We start from the raw sequence: 24285 nt of genomic DNA, 5'->3' as shown, positions 1-24285 counted from the left end.
CGCTTCGGCTATGCTGCAAAGGCAGTTTCAGAAGCAAGGGCGGGGGGAGAGTGTTAAACCTCATCTTTAAAATCTATTTTTGACCTTTCCTAAGATTAAAACTACATATTTGGCTAAAAATATATATCTATATAATGCCGGGGCCAAACAGCTAGTGCTTAAAAGCACCGCAATCCGAAATGTTTGAGGAGAAAGGAGGAATCATAAGAGTGCTTCCATCTGCATGTAAGAAGTCCCTCAATCTATTTTATAGGCTGTAGGCAAACACTGGGGTAGAGAAATAATGAACTAAGATGCCAAAAAAAAAGAAGTGATGGCATTTTTCTTGGTCCTCTCACAATTGGGACATAGTGATCTGATCCTTTGAAGCTGGGGAGTAAAACAAGAAACAAAAACACCTTTTTATGAACACAGACTGTAAAATTGTTGCCCCCATAGGATATACAGTACCTGCAAACTTTATCTTCCTATGGAGATATACAGCAACAAACGTGATCCCTGCATGGGCTATAAAGGAGGATCTCCTCCTCCCACCCAAATAGAGACACAAAAACACACACACATATATATATATATATATATAAACCCCCCAAATGCAAGAGAATTACATCTGAATCAAGCAGCAAGAGGTGAGGGGGGGGGGGAAGCTCCCAAAGTTGCCAGCTTCCTCCATTGCACTCACCGGTTGCTGATGCAGCCAACAACCCCACAAAGAGCAGCAGAATCCGGCTCCAGTAGCTCACTTCCACCGTCATGAGAGCAAAGATCCCCAATTTCCCCCAATTCCTTCTAAAGCCGCAGCTGCATCCCGTCCTGTCCCATCCCAAAGAAGGTTGCATGTCAAGGGGTCGTGGGGTTTTGTGGTCCTCTCCCCTTTACAACTGGGATGGTCCTCGGATCGGCTGGAGGAAGAGGAGGAAGCAAGGGGGGGTGGGGAAGGTCAGGATGATGATTATGATTATTATTTTAGCTCGGGAAAAAATCCCAATGCATGGAAGGCTCTGAGCTTCTGCAGCTGGAATGAACCAACTCTCGCACTGGCTTGGGGAGAGGAGGGCTGGCTCTCTTTTTTCTCCCCCTCCCTCCCCTCACTTAAAAATGACTATCTTGGATCAAGCTTTTCAGGATTAGCAGCAGAAGGTTCCTAGGGAATTACACTTTTTGATCAACATCAGCAGCATCCAGGTGACTAATCACCTCCACATCCTTGTTCTCTTCTTTCTTAAATCCTGGGAAAGGGGGCACTTCAGCTGTGTTATTTTGGCGGAGGGGTTGCGTGTGTGACACACACACAGTATCTGATTCAAGATTTTTATTCCACTATTACCCCCCCCCCTTCCCTCCATCCTCCCAGAAACGACAAACAACACATTATGTTTTAGGATCCCCTTTATTTGTTCATTTTAATACCCACCCCAGGTCTCGTCTCCTTTAGAGAAGCAATTCCCGCAGATTCCTCTTAATACACAGATATGATGTCCAATCGGCAGCTCTCCTTGGCGTTCACATATCCGCTAGAATAAATCTTGCATGCATCATCCAGAATTCCCACGCCCCCCCCCCCGTCTTTTTGGGGGGCTGTGTAAACACCTTGATGACATGGACCCTTTTCGTGACCAAGGAAATTGCGTTACAAACACAAGCGGGATTGCAAGGCTGGGGGGCGGGGGGAGACACCTCCCAGAGAAAGCTCCCCGCTTTGCAATTGTTACTTTTCCCAGTACCATGTGTTCCTGGGAAGAGATTAGGTTCTGACAGGTGGGACTGGTTGTAGCGGGGGAGAGGGGGAAATGTTTTTGGAGATCCGGGGGGGGCTTTGCGTCACCTCTTCCCAAATCAGCGCATGCTTCTTTTCACTGGGCTGCTGCTTTGCAGAGCTGGCAGGAGGAAGGTTTTGGCTTTTTTTTATTATTTTTTTTTAATTTTTTTTTTTTTTTGCATGGACTAGCACATTTGTCCCTACGGTTGCATGCAAATAAAAAAAAATCCAGCCTGTTAAAGCCACATTCAGGCACTTCGCAATGATGTTCAGCTCCGTGGGGGCTCGTCCGCGACACACCAGACATTAGAAAGCCCACACACCTTTGCCCCCTTTTGCATTCACACAGTTTTAAGCTCAGTCCCTTTGGGCAAACACAAGAGACACCCCCCCCGCCCCAGGTATCTGGGGATTCCGCTCAGCCTTCCGCGCCGAAGGGACAGGACTAGATCCGAGGTGGTGGGGCCCCAGCTGAAGGTTTTGCCTCCCCCCGGAGAAGGGGGCGCGGGTGCATGGGAAAGGCAGAGAGACACGCCTCGGGAAGGGAGGGGAGGGGGACACACACACAGCAGATCTGAGGCTCTCACACTGCCTTGGCATCCAGAACATGCACCACTGCGAAAGAGGAAGGGCTGCTGCTGCTTTTCCCATTGCAACCTCCTCCAAAGCTGCAACACATGGGGTGTGGGGGGGGGGGGGGAGAGCCGGTCCAGCGGCACCACTGGGCGGTCTGCAATGCCAGCTGCGAGTGAGCGCTGCTGCTCCAGAATTAGCTGCGATCCCTGCCTCCCTTGGCTCGCCTCTAAAGCGACGGAGGGGGGGTGTTTTTGAACTAGCCACCCATCTCCCCCCACACACACACGTTATTGCTTTGCATTTGCTGCAGTTCCTTGCTGCAAAACCCCCTTCTTCAGACTTGTTACGGTTGCCTTGAATGAGCTCATCTGACAGCTAGAAAACCATTTATACCCAGGGCTGGTACATCTCTCCCTCCACCCGCGAATCAATCCTCTCTCTCACTCTGTCCCCTCTGCTTTTCAATCCCTCCACCGGGAACCGATGCCAAGAGCCAAAGCAACCAGGGCTAGTACATGAAAGAGTCGCTTTATGTCTGTTTAAACTGCAGTGTCCTATTCAAATAGACCTGATTGTTCAAAGGCATGGCTCCAGATATAAAAGGATCAGAGAGGAGGGTACTCCACTGCGCAGCTCCATCTATCCCTTGCCCCTTACACAGACAGTTCTCTCCGAGAAACCCCCCTGGCGTTGCATTCAGCTGAATGTGTGATTTGGTTGCTGCTCACAGGCTATAGGGTGAGACAAAGAAGACTAGCAAGGGGTCAAGAACAATATGCAGACATAATAAAGTTACTGGGGAGATACAATCCCACTTTATTCCTGCTTAGTAAAATCATATCTTTTTCTAAATCAACTGCTTTAAAAAAAAAAAGTCTTCCTCATAGCAATGCTGGGCATAGGGTCTCCATCTCTCTTAAAAGCTTTGCATATATTTGGTAATGGGCATGACTGGTAAAGACAAGTTCTTTTTTGTGGCAGAAACCTATCAGGGTTCTCAGGATTAATTTTACTTGCCCCTCATCTGAAAGTGTGTGTGTGTGTGTTCTGGTTAACCCGGCTCTTAACCTCCACTCCGCAGCTGAACAACTTGCTAAATTACTTCCACAGTAGACTAGACACAGGATTTTGCCTTTCTAACCACCCAGTAAGGAGCAGGGAATTTTTGCTCTGCACTGCCACCCACAGTCAGACCCCAGGCTCAAAACACCCGTTGTATCCCATCATTTCTCCAAACAGAGCCAAAGCCATGTAAATGACTATAATTACACACAGACACACACACACACCCTCTCCCCCCAAAACACAACAATAAACATAATATTGCTGAACATCTGTAAGCCAAGGATCTTGGCATGATTTACAAATGTTAGGACTTGTCTTCACGTACAGCGGTGAAGCTGCACTCGTGTAGCACGTTTGTGAAGATGCTACTACATCGACAGGAGAGCTTCACCTGTCAATGTAGTTAATCCACATACCCAAGAGGCGGTAGCTATGTCAATGGGAGGCATAGAGCTGTCCACACCAGGGCTTAGGTGGGTATAATGACCTCGCTCAGGGGTGTGGATTTTTCATCCCCCTGTGCAATGTAGTTATACCAATATAGGTCTGTAATGTAGACTTGGGCTTAGTTAGTCCTCACAATGATTGTCTGGAGGTATGTAGGAAGTATTTGCTCCATTTTACAGATCAGGAAACAGAGACACAGGAAGGAGAAAGAATTTTCCCAGGATCACAAAGGGAATTGGTGCCAAAACTGGGGACATCATCTGGGAGTTCTGACACCATGACCCCTTACTGCTGCTAGACGACACTCCAGCATGTATATACAGACCCCGTGGCTATGAATGAGGAGTCCTAGAATTCATCAGGGCTCATGATCTTAGAATGTTTCTCCAAGATAAAAAGCGCCACAATTAGCAAGTCTCCATAGGGATATGAAAGGTGTTTGGATAAATAAAAATATCCCCAAAGTGTACTTTGTTAACCAAACACAGGTGCTGTGGGTGAAAAGAGCAGCATTTAGCTGGGCATAAAGTATTAGCCAACAGCCGCATACAGAAAATAATCTCTGTTTATACAGAGGCTGGAGTCGCTGTGACTTTGCATATGTATTATAGAAAAGTTCACTTTTTATATTAGACTGCACATGGAGTGGAGATTTCAAAAGAAGGTGCAACAGCTGCAGGAATGAAAAAAATCCACACCCAAGTGTTGTGCCTGCAGATGTTCAAAGGCACTTTTACATGTAAAAATATGACTTTTGCCTGCCTCCCCCGCCTTTTTTTTTTTTTTGGCACAGTCATACACACGGTGCACACACAGACATGGGGGCTTTGGACTCACAACTGCCAAATGAATTTTTGCAGATATAACCAGTGCTTCTGAAGCTTGGCCTGTGCTGGCTTCCTTCTTCCCATTCAGATTCCACTGCTCTCCCCAAACCAAAATGTGTTTTAACCAGAGCTGATAAACCTGTCCACAGGTACAACCTAGTTTAATAATTCTCGCACCTCATGGCCTTACGTATCAGCAGGAACAGGGCTTGGGAGCAAGAAGAATCTTCATTAGCTGTAGCAGTATTAAGGATTGTCTCCTCTGCCAGGCTATGCCACTACCTGCCCTGGGAAGCATGCTCCCAGCTGCAGTGTAGTAGATATACCTTCATGGGTGGCAATCACAAGGCTGAGCCAGCAAAAGGCAGTGGTGACAAACATAAGTCAGCACACGGCAACAGGAATTGCTGGACCAGATCATGCTATACTGCCCAGCATCCTGCATCAGTTAGTGGCCAGTGCCCAATGCTTCAAAGAGAACGTTAAGAAAAAAAAAAAGTTCCAAAAGCAAAATCCCATATCCAGACACCTGCAAATGCTGGCAAATTCTGAAACGTTGTTTCTTGGGCCCATCTGCAGAACAAGAGGAGACTTGGCTAGCTGTGCTCCTGTTCCTTGGATTGGAGAAACAGAGGTTAACAGCAGGACAAGAGATTCTTACCTCCCTGTTCTGAGTCCCACACATGCATACCCTCTCCCAAGTAAGTCCTCCGGTCTCTTTGCTTCAGTTTATCTCTGTGAGAGAAGGATAAGGAGGGGACCTGATATGGCGTAGGGGAAGGGACACATGGCTGAGGAGAGGCCCCACACCGTCACCGGAGACACCTTGGGGGTAACTCTCTCTATGCACCAGGGGTACATTAAATGCAAAGAACAAAGAAAGGAGGAGGGGAAGGTTAATGTATGGACCTGAGAATACATGGAGTCTGGAAGTAGTGGCGATTACATGGAGACTGGTCCCAGAGGCTGCTCTCAGCCTTGCTTGGCAGGGAACACGTGGCTCCTTCTTCCACTTCTTCCTTTGGGTGGTGCTGGCAACCCTAGAGCTGTTTCCGCTTGTCGTCCTTCATACCAGTTGCCAGGCCGCAGGGGTTCTATGGTTACCGAGTTACCATGGTTTGTTGCTTTTCATTCTATTCTGTACCCACAAAAACACTTTGTTTAAAAAAAAAAAAAAAGTTGTCTTTTCGTCCCTGGGTGGGAAGAGACTGAAAGATGCTCACACGTGGGAGTGGGCTCCAGGGTCCGACGATAAGCCCCAAAGGCCCATTTCCTCTAGGACCTTTCCCAAGACACATCTGGATCCACCACAACACTCCTCAAGACAGCTTGGACAAAGCCTGTCACGAGATCTGGAAACGGGTTCAAGGTCTTTCTGAAGAGCTCCAGCCTACGTCAACGTCACCAGTCCTGCAGCCTACCTGTCACCCAGTCTTGTCATCAGAACCCCTCAGAGAAGAGGGCAGCAACTACCTGAAAGAGTGAGTGTTCTCAAAATGTCAGAGAGGAGATCACTGACCAACTCCAAATGGAAATTCACCCCTCTCTTACACCCTTTCTTCCCTGTAGTAGCTTTGGGAACATGTGTACAAACAGAGTAGGTAAGCTCTCAGACTGGGTGAGATAAGGCACCGTGGTTGTTTATTTTCACAGCACCAACCCAGAGGGCAAAATGATCTCTTCTCCCTCCACACGTTCATTTTCCTATGCAAAACGCCCTGTGATGCCGAGCCACATCTGTAATTCTGAAGCACAGTAAGCAGCTGCTGCATTCAGTTCCCCACCGCAGCTTTTTTATTTAAAAAAAGATCAAAATATTTACAGTAAGAAGCAAAAGCAGCATTCAAAAGAGCAAAGCAGAAAATTAAAATGTGATACTGTAAACAGCGGATCTTTACAAAGGAAAGCTGAATTTGGCAGAGAACTTTTTTCTGCCAAGTCTCTCTCCACGGGGTAAGTCATCGGAAGGGAAGGAGGTACAATTTTCAAATTTAAGAGGGAAGTATTTATAGTATTCTCCTGAAGCAGAGGGGGGGGGGACGTGGGACAAACAAACAAAATGTAAAATTTGCAAACCCAGCAATGAATTAGCAGAGGATGGCAACTGTCCTGGTCTTAAGGCAAAACTGCAATACACCAGTCAGGGTTGCACAGAATGGGCCCAGCCAGCTCTGATGCAGTTAATAAGTAACATTAGAGCTTAAATTGCTTTATAAAAGGTGAGTTAGTATCATTTCTCCCTTTATACAGATGGGGAAACAGACTGAAGGGAAGGGATTTAACCAAGGTTACATAGTGAATCGGTGATATGTATCCAGGAATAGAACCCAGGAGTCCGGACTCCAAATCCAGTGCCCCATCCATGCTAAGTATACTAAAATCTTGAAGGTAGGCTCCAGAAGACATGAAGAGTCAATCAGGCTCATTTCTCCTCTCACATCCAGGTGAATCTGGAGTAACTCCATTGAAGTCAGTCTCCAGTGCACAGCTGGGGTAAGTGAAAGGAGAATGCAGGCCCAAGCGTCTTTATGAGCCAGATGTTCATCACAACAGTTAATGCACTAGTGGAAGGCGCTCAGATATGATGATGAGAAAGGCTGCACAAGAGCCTGCGTAGAACAGAATTAAACTACTATAAATCTGAATTTTAAGTCCTCCCCTATTTTAATAAATGAAATTGACCCTTAAAGCACCAGAATTTTTGTTTTTTAGCAGTGAGTTTAGTTAGTTCTGCAAGGGCAACCAACCTAACATTATCCCCTGCCAAAGTGCCTCATAACTGCCCTGAAACTATCATACCTAGAGGGGAAGACTAGAGCGTAGTTCCATACTCTCTCTTTCCTTTATATCTGTGCTGCGTGACCGCTCACAAGAGCACCAGAGCCGTGGTGGAGCTTCTGAGGGGGACACCTGAACAAACAGAAACTGGACTGATACCCATCAAACTTGTTTTTCATGCAATGAGAGAGGCAGTGAGGGCCGGTGGACAAGGTGTACTAAGCCTCGAAATCAGGAGACCTGGGTTCTACTGACACCTCTACCATGGAGCTGCTGGGTGGCCTTGGGCAAGTCACCTCGCCCATTCCCTCACAGCCTGTGTCTTGTCTGTTTAGGGCAGGGGCTGTCTCTCACTTTGTGTCTGTGCAGCAACTAGCGCTATGGGGCCCTGATCTTGGTTCCTGTACAAGTAATAACCGAACTGCCTTCAGATAGGTTTTGGTTACCATTGACCAAATGCCAAGACCTGCTTCGCTCTACTCATTTGAGTAATCTCTCTGAAACTAACGCTGATGCTCAAATGAGGACAGGGAGAGGATTCCAACCTGGGCCATATTTTTACCATTGACCCTGGAGGTATAAGTGTCCTTATCCAACTGCCAGGAGATCCGTTCTCCTGGAAGAGAATTTATAAAAACCTCACAGTCTATGCTGATGGGCAATAAAGGTCCATGTATTACCTGATTCGTCATCTGCAACAACACTGAGGGCCAAGATTAGTCCTAGTGACCTTGCTTGATTTAGCAAACTTTAATTATTTTAAAATATTGACTTATGCAAATCACAGCTAAATTCATTTTAAATGCATCTGAAATCTTTTGAACAAACAGTTTCACCTTCCTGGCTTTGTTATTGGAATATTTAGGCATAGGAGGATGACAAGTCACTGGAAACATCCAGAGCCTCTGTTCTGTTTTATTCATATTGTGACCACGCCTAGTAGACCCAATTGAGATCAGGGCCCCATTTTGCTAGGTGTTTTCACACATCTAGTAACAGACAGTTCACTACCTTGAAGAGTTTACAATCTAAACAGATGAGGTAGACAGGAAGGATGGCTCAGGAAGGATGGTTAAGGACTTGTTTAGGACTTGGGAAACCTGGTTTCAAGTCCCTTCTTTGCCACAGACTTCATGCCTGCCCTTGGGCAAATCACTTGGTTCCAGATCCTCAAAGGTGCCTGAATATCTCTGCGGATCTGGGCCTTAGTGTCTTTATGCTTCAGTTCCCCATCTGTAAAATGGAGATAACAGCACTGCCCTGCCTCACAGGGGTGTTGTGAGGATACATATATTACAAGATTGCAAGGCGCTCAGACACGATGGTAATAGATGCCATTCGAGTACTACGATCGGAAAAACAAAAGCTGAGCCCATTTTACAGATGCTGCACTAGGACTTATGACGATATTGCAGCAAAGAATTTGCATTGTATCCAAGCCCCCTTATTATTATTTGTACTACCTTAGCACTTAAGGGACAACCCCTTAAAATCTCAACAAACAAGTCCTCCCAGTGGCAGAGCATGGAATAGAACCCCGGCCTCCTGACTTCCAGTCCCTTGCTGTAGCCAATAGCTAATGGTGCGCCAGACAGTTATACCTACACACCCCTGTAGGTATCACACAACCCTAGCTAAGGATCCTTCTCTCTCCAAAGGACTTCCTCTTTCACCTCCCTGACACACACCTTCCCTGCGTCGTGTGAGCTTTCCCCACTGACGGATCCTTGATTCTCTCCATTTTCTGCTTTTTGGGTCACTATGGTCTATGTCCAATACAACCTCCCTTCCCAACCCCTCAGCGATCCTTCTGGGATTAACATTCCTACTCTCTCAGGTTTGAAAGGACGTTGCTCTGCATTTGGCTCATGGAGCTGTTTGCCCGTCTAGGCTATTTTACATCTATCCAGTGGGATATCTACACGTGGTCATTTTCTAGCTTTTGTATTTTAGCATTAAAAGTAACCCGTGGCCATGCAACTTCGCAGCAGCACCATGTTTACCTGAAACAGGACAGCAGCAGCACAGACAAAACTCAGATCTTTCTCCCCAAAACATACAAGTTCCCCACCACTTGCACAAAAGCAGCAGCATCATTAGCCATATAGGCTCTAGGATAAACAGTTGATCAGTTCCAATTCTATCCAGCAGAGGACAGTGGAGTACACATGCACTTACCGGTCTTATATTTCACTGATGTCAAAATTTGACTCAACTTAGGCACTGAAACCAAATGGGACATTCTCTTTTTCCTATTCACTCTTGTGTGTGGCAACACACATTTTTGGATGGGCCTTCACCACCATTTTTAAAGGAGGCCTGAAACATGGCAGTAGAGATTCATGTTTGCGTCCTCATCCAGCACTAACAATTTTTCACCTGTAGTTTGATTCAGGGAGATTATACTGACTTTGCCTTTTTTTCGGTGTTATGTATACTGAACTACTGAGCGAATGATATACTGTTCAAGAGCTGTTAAGCTGAAGGCCGAAGGCAAGCAGCCCATGCACACGGTGTGTGTATACACATGCTCGCATGCACAGAGTCCTATATTCCACAAAAAACAGATATCCTACACTGATTGCTGCTCAGAGATTGGATGGATAGGTGGCAGTTTTTCCTCAAAGATTGTGATCTTGTAAACACACATGCTTAATCGTACTTGGGGGCGGGGGGGGGGGACTGTACAATTGGAGTAAACGACTCTGCTCATTTGTGCCAAGTTAAGCACGTTTTTGCAGGTTTAGGGCCTCTGTCAATACTTAACCCAATATCCCAGTACGGTGTCAGGGATTACTGTAATGCTGGAGGTCCTCGCCACTAGTGAGCATTAAAGACTCTGTGGACCTTTTTGAATAGGGTGACCAGATAGCAACTGTAGCAAAGATAGCAAAACACGGGATGGGGGTGGCGGGTAATAGGTGCCTATATAAGAAAAAGTCCCCCAAAAACGGGACTGTCCCTTTAAAAACGGGATATCTGGTCACTATTTTTGAATGACTAGTGTTCTTAAGTCTAGTGTGCAAATTCATACCCACATACTCAGAGTTTGTCTCCCTTGATTTCTTCTGCAGTTGCAGGTGGATATGGCAGTCTTCACTTCCAGCCCTAAGCTTTTATGCAATATTCCTGGGTGCGGTTGAACAGGAACTGCATTTCCTACTCCAGAAGTGGCTGCATTTTAGACATGATTGAAACAATACTTCAGACACGGTTGTGTGGTTTAACATTTGTGGTACAATTTGAACTTGTTGGATGAAAGGCATGGTAGAAATGCAGAGCTTTACTGAAAAACACTATGCGCTACAGTGAGAATTTAGAGGCGCTCATCTGATATTGAAGATTTGTCTGCATCTCCGCATTTCTTTACAGATGGTTGGATAAGAATTGGTGAACGGGTCATACAAGAGTAGACGGAAAGTCTTGGTAGCATCTTAGAACTCTGAATTTTCCAAGGGGTGGTGTTTCCCTTCCTGTTTGTGTCTTTTCACCCCATCAGCTCTCAGTGCTGGCTCATGGTATTTGCTTGATCCTTTAAGCTGTCCCAGCTACACAGGACTCTCTCCCTTTACAATACCTAGCACTTACACAGACTCTTGAACCACAGATCAAAGCAACACCCTCTTCAATTTATGGATGGAGAGACTGAAGCAATGTGGTTAAGTGTCTGTCCGAAGGTCACAGAGCAGGTCAATGGAGAACTGGAAACATAAACCATGTCTGGTGACTTCTAGCCCACTGCCCTATCCACTGGCCAGCCACACCTTTCAAGTTCTTCCCCACTTTTAAAATCTGGCTATAAAACTTTCCTTCTGTGTTTGCATTAATTTGGTTCTGAGAACTGATGTGCCATATGAAGAATGCTTGAAATAGTTCTAAGGAAGGAGAAGTTTTATTTGGAAGCAGCGATAATGATAAACCATCATAGAGATCAACATGGATTCGTAGATTTTAATGTCAGATGGGACGGTTATGATCATCTAGTCTGACCTCCTGTAGAACACAGGCCAGAGAATTTCACCAAGCAAATCTCACCATCTCTGCATCAAGCCCCATAAGTTCTGGGAGAACTAGAGCATCTTTTTTAGAACACCAGTCTTGTTTAAAGGCTTCAAGTGGTGCGGAATCCACCACACCCTTACGTAAACTGTTCATCTGGTCAATTACTCTCACTGTTAAAAATATGAAGCTTATTTCTAGTCTGAACATGTATCTCAGCAGCTTCCACCCACAGGAATTTGTTACGCCTGCGTCTGCTATAATAAAGAGGCCCCCTGCCATCAGAAATCTCTTCCCTGCATAGGTACTTCTAGACTATGATCAAATCACCTCTTAGCTTCCCTTGGAGAAACTAGATACAGCAAGTGACTAAAGAAATTCAGTGTAAGGCAGGATTTCCAGACGTTGAATCATATTTGCAGCTCTTAATCCTTTCCAATTTGTTGACATCCTTTTTAAAATATTGACACCAGAACTGGCCCCAGTATTCCAGTAATGATCTCACTAAGATACCATAATGAATGGTTTTAACGCCTGCCTACTTCTGCTCTGTATTGCCCTGCTAATACGTCCAAGGAACCCATCTTTCTTCTCCCAGTGCAATGTACTGGAGCTCAGGTTCAGCTGGTTAGCCACCATGACCCTTAAATGCTTTTCTCAGTCAATGCTTTCCAAAATATACCCCCCATCCTAGTAAGTGAGACTTGCATTCTTGGTTCCTTGAATGTACAACCTTACATTTAACAGTATAACACACGTTTGAGTGAGCCCATTTTTTACCATGTCACTAATTTGTGTGTCATCAGAAAACTGTACCAGTAGGGATTCCATGTTAGATATTTTTTCCCTTTATGTGGATACGAATTGCCTCGAACAGCCTCGCCACCAACAGACCTTCACTCCCCTTTCCTAAATTTACTTCCCTTCCTGAGGTTTGGCTTCCTGTCTTTATCAAAGACTTCCCAGGCCATTGTAGCACCTAGATCCTGAAAAAGCCTCAGGCTGGAAATCTCTGATGGCCCCATTTGTGCACCAGGTGTGATGGGGATTGCACCAACTGACCCTTCCCTATTCTCCCAGCACATTCTGGGATACCTGGATTGACCACAAGACAACAGAACTGGATGTGATCAGGGTACTTGACACACCAAACCCTTATACAGATGCTTACCTTTACTCACATGAGTAGTCCCACTGAAACCAATGGCAAAACCACATGTGTAAATGACTGCAGGGTCAGGGCCCTAATCTGTACTGCAAAGGTAGCTTTGAACTGGAATGGAAGTCAGAGGCGGGGAGAAAGGTTATATCTTTTAAAAATATTAAACAGGCTGCACTTCACCACCTCCCAAAAACACTCCCGCCAAAACTGACCAGCTGTTTCTCTCCACAGTATTTCACTGAAGTTTCTTGGTTATTTTATTTTCGGACGAGAAGAGCCAGGCAGTTTAAAATCTCTGATAATTACATAGTGAGTCCATAATCAGACATAATTAGGTGAATTTATAATTGATGATTAAGAAGTTTGGCAAGCTATTTATATGTACATGTTTATAACCCTGGCCATCCCGTCCCGCAAGCCAATAAGGATAACCAGTTTATGCATTAAGTTACTAATCACATTTGGTAATAAGTGAGCAAACTGGGTCCCTCATCACACAAGTAATCAACAGAAGGCGGGAGTATTGTGAGCAGGCAACCATACTGGAAAGATCCATAATTAAAAAGTTATTGAAAAGAAACCAATTTCTCACCATGAATGTGCCCATTTCACCACTGTCCTGCACCATATGCCATCAATAGATTGCAAGCTCTGTGGGACAGGAACTGTCTTTTTGTCCTGTGTTTGTACAGCTCCTAGTACCTCAGGGTCCTGGCCCATGACTGGGCTTCTAGGTGCTGCCACAAAACAAACACATAGTAACACAGCCCGCTAGGGCAGAATGGGTGTAAAACATAACCATTGTGATTTAGGAGCATTTCATACTCTGCACTGGTGTGCGTGGTGCACAAGATGCAGCTCAATGGTGAATCGGGCCCAATAGATTTTAAAATTGAGTCAGTCATGCCCTGTCATCCAGTCCCACCATCTGGCAGACACAGGCTAGGGGCACCCAAAGCACAGGGTTACATTCCTGACCATCTTGGCTAATAGCCATTGATGGACCTATCCTCCATAAACTTATTGAATTCACATAGAACTCATTCTAGGACTGGGATCTCTGACTGCAACTGGAGTTGTGAGTCTAAGCTCCTCTGGAGATCAGACCACTTTTAGGTCAAGAGTACTGATTCAGGAGCCTAGCTTTGTGCACCCAGTGTGTGCAGTTTGGATAAAGAACTTGAGTGTTGAGAGAGACAGATTTGTATTGCATGTAGCAGGTGATTGTCTATTCCCATTAGACTTCAAATTCAGGGCTATGTTCTCAGAGCATCAGCTTGACTCTAACATTGAAGCCAATCTCATTGCAAGCTGCACTGAAAGATCAAACCCAACTCTGCCTTCACTGACCTCTAACCTGCCCCCAATGCTTTCAGTAAACATTTGTTCTACCATAAGTTTGACTCCCTCTGCAAAGGAGCTAGTGATATGTATTGGTCCCCTAAATGGCCAAAGGTAGGGAAAGACAGTCTAGTGGATAATAGGCTACTGGACCGACTGGGAGATATTACCTCACCCGTCTTGTCTCTCTGGAATTCTAGAGACACTATTATTACTAGCTGACAATCTGTGATGTAACACAGGCATAATCCATAAACTGTGTAAAACTGTGGGGGGAGGTGGATAGCTCCGTGGTTTGAGCATTGGCCTGCTAAACCCAGGGTTGTGAGTTCAATCCTTGAGGGGGCCATTTGGGATCTGGGGCAAAAATTGGCGACTGGTCCTGCTTTGAGCAGGGGGTTGGACTAGATGACCTCCTGAGGTGCCTTCTGACCCTGATATTCTATGATTCTATGAAAGCCAAAAATGGCTGAGAACGTAAATTGGATGGTATTAGACTGACCATCCCAGTGATGATTGAGCCTGGTGATATTCTAAACAATAAAAAGCTCTCTGACATGCTTCTAGAGGTTTCCATCACTTCACACTGACTCTACAGAGATTCTTGGCTTCAGAGTGGCACCCAGACAGAGAGACAAACCTGGAATTTTATTATAAAGATTATCATCTGTATTGCTGTAGCATCTAGGAGCCCCAGATGCTACAGGGCCCCATTGTGCCAGGCGCTGTACAAACACAGAATAAAAAGATAGCTCCTGCCCCCAAGAGCTAGGTTCAATTCTCTGCCTACCTGTGAACTCTCTCTCTGATTTGGGGCACATCACTTAATTTACCTGTGCCTCAGTTTCCCCATCTGCGAAGTGGAGAGAATTCGTCCCTACCTCACAAGGGTGTTGGAAGGATCAAAATTCATTAGTGATTATGAAACTATAGTGATGACGGCCATTTAAATACAGTCACACAATGTAGGCTTCAGTGGAACTTCATCTATACTAGGGCTTTGTGGTGGCCCCCTCCCCCCAAATTGTGATGATTTCATCAACATTTCAAATTTCAGTTAAAAAGGAGTGGGGGCGGAGACAATTCTCTCTCCCCATTTTTCAACTGATTGTCGGAAAAAAACCCACTGCTAACAACTGATAAGGCCAGGTGAACTGATGCTGAACTCAATACTGCAAATATTGCAAAACTGCAAGCATACTGGGCTTGGCAACAAATTCATACACCCCTATTGACAACAGTAAGTCATTTTCCTACTGTAGACAAGGCTTGGATTTCATTTTGTAGCAAAAATATATTTATAGACTCAGAATTTACTTTAAGCACCTCTCTCATAATAATTCTTTGCGTTCCCACAATGTGTTTCATCCAAGTTGTCTGCAGATATCCTTGTTGAATGTGCATTAACCGTGTTAGATTTCTCTCTTTCATGTAGATCGTTGGAACAGAACTGTGTCAAAGATGAGATTTCCCTTCTGGTGGAACAGGAGTACTTGAGTCTTACCCAGGAGAACATTAGCGGGACAGATATGCAAGGTTTAGAAGGAAGCAAAAAATCTGCCTCTACTTTAAATCAGAGTTCATCAAACAACAGCCTTTTCCTGCTTTCCGATAGGGACCAGTTGCTAGATGAAACAGAAGCAGTAGAAAGCATGTATCGAGCAATGATGGGAAGCAAAGAAAGGGAGATGAAACTCAGGTCTCTCTGCGACGCTCAGCTTTCTACAAAATCCACCATTGCTGGGATTCTGCGCCCTGCAAAATGCACCTTCAAGAATGCAAGAGGAGTGGACAGTGGGAGCAGTAACCCAGTGGCTTCAAACAAAGAGACCAGTAAGTCACTGGTGCCGTGTCCGTTGAAACACACAGAGGCTGCCAAAGCGCCAGATAACCAGACGGTGGCGGAGGAAACCAGGCTGACCAAGGACTACCTACCAAGTAACATGTTCAGTTCCCCCACCCATAAGGAGAGTGCAGTGGTGCCTCCGCCTTCGACAACAGCAGAAAGCCAAGCCCCTGGGCCAAAGAAGCAGCTCCCGGTGTTTGCCAAGATCTGCTCAAAAACTGATCCTGACTCTGTTCCTGAGGGACTTCAGAACACAGGTACAGGGTGTTTGGGAAGCATAATTTGGGAATGATTGGGAGGGGGGAATAAAGTAGAGCAAGAGATGTTTAAAATGCAGCCAACATCGAATGGGAAGGGACCCCTGGGTCAGGTCCAGTGCCCTGTGATTGCAGGCAGCCATAGACAACAGGTATGGCATTCACTGCTATATATAGAGATGTCATTTCATAGGGGACAAACTCAGTGGTTCTTAACCTTTTCCATAGTGGGATCCACTCCCAGCATCCTCCCTGTCAACCAGCTGGGATCTATGCAACACCCTTCTCCCACTTAAAAAGATGGGAGGTGACCCCAATATTGAAATCCCATGGACTGGCGGATATGACTGGTAGCTTTTTAAAGAAGCCAACTTGAAAGTTTGTATGGAACTGCCTTACTATCTGCAGCACTTGATGCCAGCCTGGTCAGAAATAAATCTTGCACATATCTCTTTCCTTATGTATTAGCAAGGGTATCATTTTCATGGTAGGCAAAACTGAGATGATCAAGGTTATGGGATAAATACGGAGTTTGGTTCACTGCCAAGTGAAAACAATAGGACTCTTTCCATTGACTGCAATGGGCACTGATTGGGTTCATAATGCATTATCTCACACTTTGTGAGGTAGAGTTAACCCCTACGGCCCAAGATTTTCCAGAATTAACTCAAGTATTTTGGGGGCCATAATTTGTTCGTTGCCCAATTTAAAACACTTTAAAGGGGCCAGAAAGTACTGAGCACCGATCCTCGGAAACTCCCCATCAGATGTCTCAGGATGGGCACTCAACATCAGTAATCCATTTTGAAAATCTTGGTCTAGGTTTATTGAAACCCAGAGATGCTAAAAAATTAACGCAAACGAAAAACTAGTCAGCTTTCCCCCCTAACCCTAAAGAGGTTTTGAATGCAATGCAAAGAGTCTTGTCCCATTCTTATTCTAGCTGAACCATTTCATTCATCCTTATCCCTCAGTTGCATTTAATTCCAAGTCCTCTCATGACTGGATGGATGGGTCCTACTAATTAGAGAATTTAAAATGCTAATTGTTGAACTTGGGTCTCAATACTGAAAGATTGTAGCCAGTGGAAGTAGTGGAGATCTTCAGTAAATTTTGTTTGTGGGCAAAGCACACCCTTTTAAGTTAGGCTGATCCACTGGAGCAAAGAAAAGCCCGGCACGTCTGTTGACTAATGTGTGTAACCATCTTTTGTTTTATAGTAACTACGGCAGCATCAGAGAAGAACAACCTCAAATACAATGGGAACGTTTTCACCCCGCGTTTTGCCACCACTTCAACGACCACCTCCTTAAACCAGCCAGTGTGGCTCAGTCTGAACTATCCTCCACCCCCGCTCTATCCAAACCATTCAAACTTTCCACAGTTCCAGGTAACAGAACAATAAACATGCAGCAGATCTAAGCCTGGCAAGCCCCCACTGCTTAGAAGCCCCCACTGCTTCTAAACCTCCTTTTTGCTTTGTACCATTGGAAGGAGCTGAAAGGAAATGGACTGCTATCCAACTCTGAGCGCTTCGGGGGAAAAAACGGGGGATAACTTTGGGTGGCAAACAAAACATAAAGAGAACAAGTGGTTTCGTGATCAGGGGTGTTCATGCTTCACTGGGAGGGTGCTGAATTGATGAGTCATAGTGAGTTATGACTGACCATGCTTTGTACTCGTTTTCATTCCTAGGTTAGCACCAGTTTAGAGTTTTCATTTGCTAGGATCCCCAAATGGATTTTTGATACGACCGCCATGTTTACAGATAAGGATGCCAAAACTAGGGTTGCCTGTACAACCTTAATTTAGTCTCAAGTTGCCGTGGGGGAGGTCTAGGTTGGATATTAGGAAACACTATTTCACTAGGAGGGTGGTGAAGCACTGAAATGGGTTACCTAGGGAGGTGGTGGAATCTCCATCCTTAGATGTTTTTAAGGCCCGGCTTCACAAAGCCGTGGCCAGGATGATTTAGTTGGTGTTGGTCCTGCTTTGAGAAGGGGGTTGGACTAGATGACCTCCTGAGGTCTCTTCCAACCCTAATATTCTATTCTATGATTCTCCTTGTGTGTATACATTATGACTGACTATTTTTTCCAAAGGATCCCGGCCTCATTCAGTGCACAGAATGGATGATGCTCACTCAATGAGCAACTAATCAATATTTTGTTTTCTCCTCCTTCTGTGCATGGCCCCAGGCCTTACTTACTGCACACAATTACAGCCCACATCTGAAGATGGAAATGTTAATTTCCTCCTGAGCTTTTCTATTGTGCTCATCATCATTATATTATCTAGGGGGCCTCACAAACATGAATGAATTCATTTTCACAATACCCCTATAAGATCTGGGAGGGGTTCTGATGGGAAACCGACGCACTGCGATAAAGGTCAAAAGTATCCATTAATTTTGGGTGCCCAATTTGAGACCTCCAAGACCTGATATTTCTGAGTATTTAGAACTAAAATAGCACTTCAAAGCACAGCTCCCATTGACTTTAATCAGCACTTCTACAAGTCAAATACCAGGGTCTCAAGTCAGGCACCCAGAAAATGAGGAATACACAACTGGTGACCCCCCTCTGAAAAATGTGGCTTAAGTGACTTGACTAGCATCACATAGGAACTCTGTGGCAGAGGTAAGGATAGAATCCAATTTTCCAGGGTGGTATTTAACTACCTTAACCATGAGAACATCCTCTCTCTTCCTGAAATTCCCTGCCTCATTCAATACATATGTGGAATATTTTGATTTATCTGTACCAAGATTTTCTGGTGAGGGAAAAATGTTCCACCAGAAAAAAAAAATCAAATCAGCTTTATTCTTCTCCTTTCACTTAACATGTGCAATAGTTTCTTCAGTCATGTCCCACCTTCCACCAATCTTATCTCTGCATTTCTCTTATCCTCAGCTCACTCTGTTAGATTTAACACTAGATACCACCCTAGCCGTAAGGCAGAGTCTTATCATCCCTCTGGCCTGTTCACACTGGCTCACCCTATCCAATTTCAACGAGATTTGAACACCCAGCTCCCTTAAACCACTTTGAAAATCTCATCCTTAGGACTAAGTTCTTTGACTGGCCTCAACCCAGCCTATCATTTTGTGGGTGCACTTTTGCACTCTGTAATCAACTACAGTTGTATTTAATAGGCATTCGCCAGCCACTTGATACGTTCAATGACAAGTTAGCTATCCTCTGCATGCATAATTAATCCTTCTCTCCTGGAGGTCAACAGGAAGTTGAGCTCATTGCAAAACAGGATGGAGAGCGCAGAATCTACCACAGAGAGCTGTAATGTAGAGAAGAAACCTAGACTTGTGGAGAGTCTTGGCCAAAGATATTAACTAAATTCAGCTGACCTCCATTCCCTTGAACAAATAGCATGTCCTTGAAAAGACAAAGGAGCGTACTGCACAATACAAATAAGACCTAGTCAGTCATGTCTTTTGTATTTTAACAGGGTTTGTATCAGCAGAGAGCACGGATCCCATACCAGCAGACTTTACACCCTCCCCTAGGATGCTATTCAAGACAGGTGTGTCTAAATGGTTATAAATATGCCTTCATTTGCAGAACACAGATGCTAAGCATCAAAAATTAGACAGAGCTGTTTGTCATGTGGCATAACGGTCATTGATAGCTGTGCAAAAAAAAAAAAATTGGGGGCCAGATCCTCAGATGGTGTAAATCAGCATAGCTCTATGGAGTTACATCAATTTACATTAGCTGAGGGCCTGGCCCCAAACCTCTAACCAAAATATCCAATTGTATTTGCTCCATTTAGTGTTAACTTAGGAAAGTCTTTTTTTTTCCTTTGTAAAGAATGGTACAATCAGCATCATGAAATGGTGCATTTCTATTGTGAGTTAATGTATGAATGAGGAGGAGAACACTGGATGAGCTGCAGTGAGATAAGCTATGACAGTAGGAGGCACCCCAGAGAGCTGGAGTGGCTTGGATGTCACCAAGAGAGTCTCAACAGAGCTGATCTTGTGCGTGTCACTGCAGCGCTTCTGGTGTCAGATCCAAACTGGTTTCTCAAGTTGGGGCTGGGGAGCTAACACATTAATTAGGGAAAATGCCATCACTTTGAAAGGGCAGCAGTCCCGGAGAATTTTGCAGTGTCCTGCAACACCCACAGTATTATCCCAGGGGGCTGGGGGGAAAAGAGTATAACCATATTCTACAGAAATGTTACCAGATGGTGTAGCAGTGTAGTCTAAGGCCCTGGTCTTGACAGCCAGAGACCTGGGTTCTCATCCCAACTCTGCTCTGTGACCTAGGATAAATTTTCTTGTGTCCTCTCCCACCCTTCACCTGTCTTGTCTATTTACATTGCAAGTTCTTTGGCCAAGGACTGTCTTTTCCTCTATAACTGCACAGCATCTACCACAGGCAGGCCCCGATTTCAGTTGGGACAGTAAAACTGCTCATAAATAATAATATAGATGGCATAGATGGTTTTGGGGGTGGCCAGGAGTCAGGACTACATTGGTCCAATAGCCTAAATTCTCGTCTATACATATGGTGGATCCATGGTCATCACTGCAGCCTAAGGAGTGGCTCTCTCCCTGTTCCATATGCCGGCACTGCTATAGGTAAGGAAAACAGAATGCTGTGTCCCATGCCGCATAAACGCCCCTGCCAAGCTAATGGAACTTAGGGGGTTGTCCAAGAGGTAGTTTACTTTTCAGCAAACACACTTCTGTCCTAGACAGTCTGTACGATGCTTTGGCTCTGCTTGCTTCTTCCATCTTTTCCTTCCGAAGAACTGACAAGACTTTACAAAAAGGATGGCACTTTTGTTTGAAAAGGAACCAAGTCACCAACTTGTGGGCCTTTCTCTGGGCAAACATGAGCTGGGTCCCTTGTAGTCACTAAATTAGCTAATCCCTTCTGGGCATTCACTCCAAGATAAGGAGGCTTCTATAGCAAGATGTAACCCACCCAGCACTCAGACATATCAGCTTTTTCCTCTTCCATTTCTCTTCTATAGGAGGGTGGGGTGAAGGAGAAACCCCATCGGATCAAAATTTAAGAGCTGGGCATACCACATAGCAGACATCACTGCAACTTTCTCTCCAAACAGAGACATGGCTGAGAAGCACTTTCATCATGCTGAATGCAACTGAATCAGATCTGAATGACACCACGATTTCTTTGTATGATGAACAATAGGAAGTAGAATGAGGAGCTCTTGTCAGCTTTGATATCCTTGACATGTTTTGTGTCATTTGCAAGGCTTCTGTAGGAATGAATGCAAAAATACCTGTTGTTGTAGTTGCAGCTGATTATCATAATGTCTTAAGTTTCTTGTGAGCTAGATTTTGGGAGGTGCTGAGTTCACTTTCAACCCCTTTGACATCAGTAAGAGTTGAACGCTTAAATTCATCTGGTCAAAAATGGTGATGGGGCAAGGGAAATATATATATATATATATATATATTTCTTTTTAAAATGTCCCTGTTTTATCAAAGTTAGAAAATTCACTGATTTAAAAAACAACCCTAAGAAAAAACAAAACTCTAACGAGACCCACAGTCATTAAAAAAAGTAGAAGGGGATTTTTGTGCAAAAATGTCATGGAGTATTTTCCCTTTTTAGTATAATTTTTGCATTTCAAAATTTGAAATATTTCATCCATCTCTAGCTCCAACTGGCATCTACAGATCAGGCTGTAAAAGATTTTATTTCACCAACTTCTTGCTCTTTGTTTCTTTACCATCTGTAGGTAACTCCATACAATCCACAGCAGATTTTCCGGTCACCTTACACCCCTTTATTGAACTATATCCCTCTGGTCCAGCCCGGTTATTCATACCAGCAGAGGAACCCCTCCAAACCATCTAGCAGCGTACGTGATCCACCAGCAATGGCGGGTGATGGGCCGCAGTATCATTTTTCTCATTCATATGGGTACGTCCACACTGATGTGTGGTCTAGTTCTCATAGCACATCATGGGAGGGTTTGGTGAGTTACAGTAAAGCCACATGGAGCTACTGACTGGAGCTAGTTGGAAAATGGAATTTCCATCCAGCTGGAATTTCTAACTTTTCAAACTGCTTTTAATACCCAATCAGAACAAAAAGTCAAAATTTACAACCGAATAGAATTTCCAAAAAATATCAATCCAGAAAAGTTTTGTTGTGATAATGTTCACTTGTTTCACTTCTGTAAGGTTGAAACATTATAATATATTATAGAAAATTCAATATGAGTCCAAACAAATGAAATGAAAGTCAAAACCAAACGTTTTACCTGATCTAAAAAAAGTCAAAATAATTTATTTCATTTATTTTCCAACAAAAACATTGTGAAAATTGCCATGTTCCTGCAAAGTGTTTCGATTTCAACAAAACTATACTATCTGATGGAAAACTGCTCCATCTAAAGTTTCCCCCAGCCCCATCAGCTCCACCCCTGACCTTCACTGCATGTTCTGAGATGAGTTGTCTTCCAGACACAAAACCATTCATCTTGAGTCTTAGTTTAAAGAAAGGGAAAGTCGTAAGAACAAAAATAAAAGAGAGAACACCTTGTATGTGTGTCTCCTCTGCAACATGCAGCATCAGCCCTGCCTTGCAAAAATGACAGCTGTCCCTGCACACAGGCAGACTTCAAAATGTAAAGGGTCTCAGGAAACAAAATGTTAATGGTTACACAGCTATATCCATCAAAATAATGATAGAACACTAAAGGGGAGGTGGAAGTTGTTTTGAATTTCTAGGACATTTTTCAAGTCATGACAAAATTTTCAGTCACCAAATTCAGGGTGGGGTGGGAGGAATAGGACAAAATTAGATGAGACTTTTGTGAAAACAAATGCTTCCCCTTTTTCAAGAGGGGGCCAATCTAAATGTTTTGAATTTCCATTTTTTGTAGAATTTATGGAGCCCAGCAAGGGCTAGCAACTCAAGTATGAATCTAAGATCCCTGGTGGACTTGTACCAGGGCAGCTGGCCCATGCAGAGGTGCACACCACTGCATCTTCACTCCTATTGTTACACTTGCTAGCTAGATTAAAGCTAGCAGGGCTATGTCTACCAGCTACATTTCACCTTAATTTGCGGTATAGACGCATCCCTAGACATGATGGTTAAAATGCTGGAGGACCACTTGTTTGTAACAAGAGTGGGAAAGTTTAGGGGGAAGAGACAAGTATCTATACAAGGCCTATGACTCTTAGGGCTGGATTTTTAAAGGTATTTAGGCATCTAACAATGCAGATGGGATTTTCAAAAGCACCTAGCTGTATCTTTAGGCATGTAAATACCTTTAAAAATCTGGCCCTTCATCAAGATTTCAAAAAACAATTTCAAAAGGAAGCGTGTGTGTGTGTGGGGGGGAAACTGTGGAGGAAATCATAATGAAACTGGATTTAATTTCAATGTTTTTTAGGTTTAGTTCTACACCTGGTGGATCTGTGAGGACAAACCCATATTTCTCTTCCAATGGGAGTGGTATAAACTTTTAGATCATCTAACTTTTTGACGCATCATCTGGAGACCCTGAAGCTTCAGTCACTGTTAGGAATTCTGAGGTCAAATAAGGACTTATTTTGTATTTCCCACAGTGAAGATTTCTGTCTAGAATGAGCCTACATGACTTGTGCATAAAGAAAAAGCTATACAACAATTCATCCAAAAGAGGAGAGTTTTGTTTAGCGGAAGCAAATGAGATTTTGGGGGGGGGGGTAAGATGGAGAGAAATAATAAAAAAAATGTTTTATTTATGACAGATGCCTAAGCTGCTTAAAATTGAATTTTGCTGTAATAAAGATGGCTGATATAAAAAGGATCATGACCACAAATTTCAGAGGCGATAACTTGAGTCGTGTATTCAAAGTGAGATTAACACACAGGCATTCAGTAGCTACGGGGCTTGATTCTGTGGAGGAAATGCTTGTGTCTTGTATCTGGAACCATGATACTGATCTACGTTTTAGCATTAAGGAAGAGGAAACCAGAATGCCTGTACAAAGGAACTTATTTTACTATGTTCCCTTTATTGAATTCAGAGTTTCAGGCTCTAACATTTGAAAGTGAGCTTTTGCCCTTGCAACATAGCTCTTGCTTGGGACTATATCATTAAAACAGCCTCAGAGTGGTAGGCGATCTACAGACAACTATGATGGATGTCTTTCTACCCTAGTTCAACAATAAGCTGTTGGTTTAAATGCAGAAAGGACTGAATGGAATTATGTGGCCTGTTACGCTGGAGGT

The 24285-nt window shown here is 44.2% G+C and overlaps 2 protein-coding genes across 8 annotated transcripts in view; one reads left to right on the top strand and one right to left on the bottom strand.

The window, feature by feature from the left end:
• The window catches only part of CSMD2 (CUB and Sushi multiple domains 2), a 541235-nt gene extending 540215 nt beyond the window's left edge, over positions 1-1020 (bottom strand). For all 7 annotated transcript variants that reach the window (XM_073317325.2, XM_073317326.2, XM_073317333.2 and 4 more), the window contains exon 1: positions 683-1020. In XM_073317325.2, coding sequence (XP_073173426.2) covers positions 683-839 — 157 coding nt within the window. In that variant the 5' untranslated portion in view covers positions 840-1020. The remainder of the gene's footprint in view (positions 1-682) is intronic.
• A 4869-nt stretch (positions 1021-5889) lies between these two features.
• On the top strand, positions 5890-23537 carry C19H1orf94 (chromosome 19 C1orf94 homolog). Its single transcript, XM_073318085.1, has 6 exons — positions 5890-6155; positions 15390-16057; positions 17278-17447; positions 19523-19597; positions 21794-21978; positions 23462-23537. Exons 1-6 carry the CDS (start codon positions 5890-5892, stop codon positions 23535-23537), a joined length of 1440 nt encoding a protein of 479 aa, XP_073174186.1.
• The last annotated feature ends 748 nt before the right edge of the window (positions 23538-24285 follow it).

This window comes from Lepidochelys kempii, chromosome 19, assembly GCF_965140285.1.
Source record: "Lepidochelys kempii isolate rLepKem1 chromosome 19, rLepKem1.hap1, whole genome shotgun sequence".
Lineage (NCBI taxonomy): Eukaryota > Metazoa > Chordata > Testudines > Cheloniidae > Lepidochelys > Lepidochelys kempii.
The sequence above is the reverse complement of the archived record's forward strand: the minus strand, read 5'-3'. Positions and strand labels throughout refer to the sequence as shown.

Bases quoted from the DNA above. Each gene is read 5' to 3' on its own strand.
- C19H1orf94 (XM_073318085.1), top strand. From the start codon at position 5,890: ATGCTCACACGTGGGAGTGGGCTCCAGGGTCCGACGATAAGCCCCAAA. The intron at 16,058-17,277 runs GTACAGGGTGTT...TTTGTTTTATAG, and splicing joins TGAGGGACTTCAGAACACAG to TAACTACGGCAGCATCAGAG. The intron at 21,979-23,461 runs GTACGTCCACAC...AATGTTTTTTAG, and splicing joins CATTTTTCTCATTCATATGG to GTTTAGTTCTACACCTGGTG.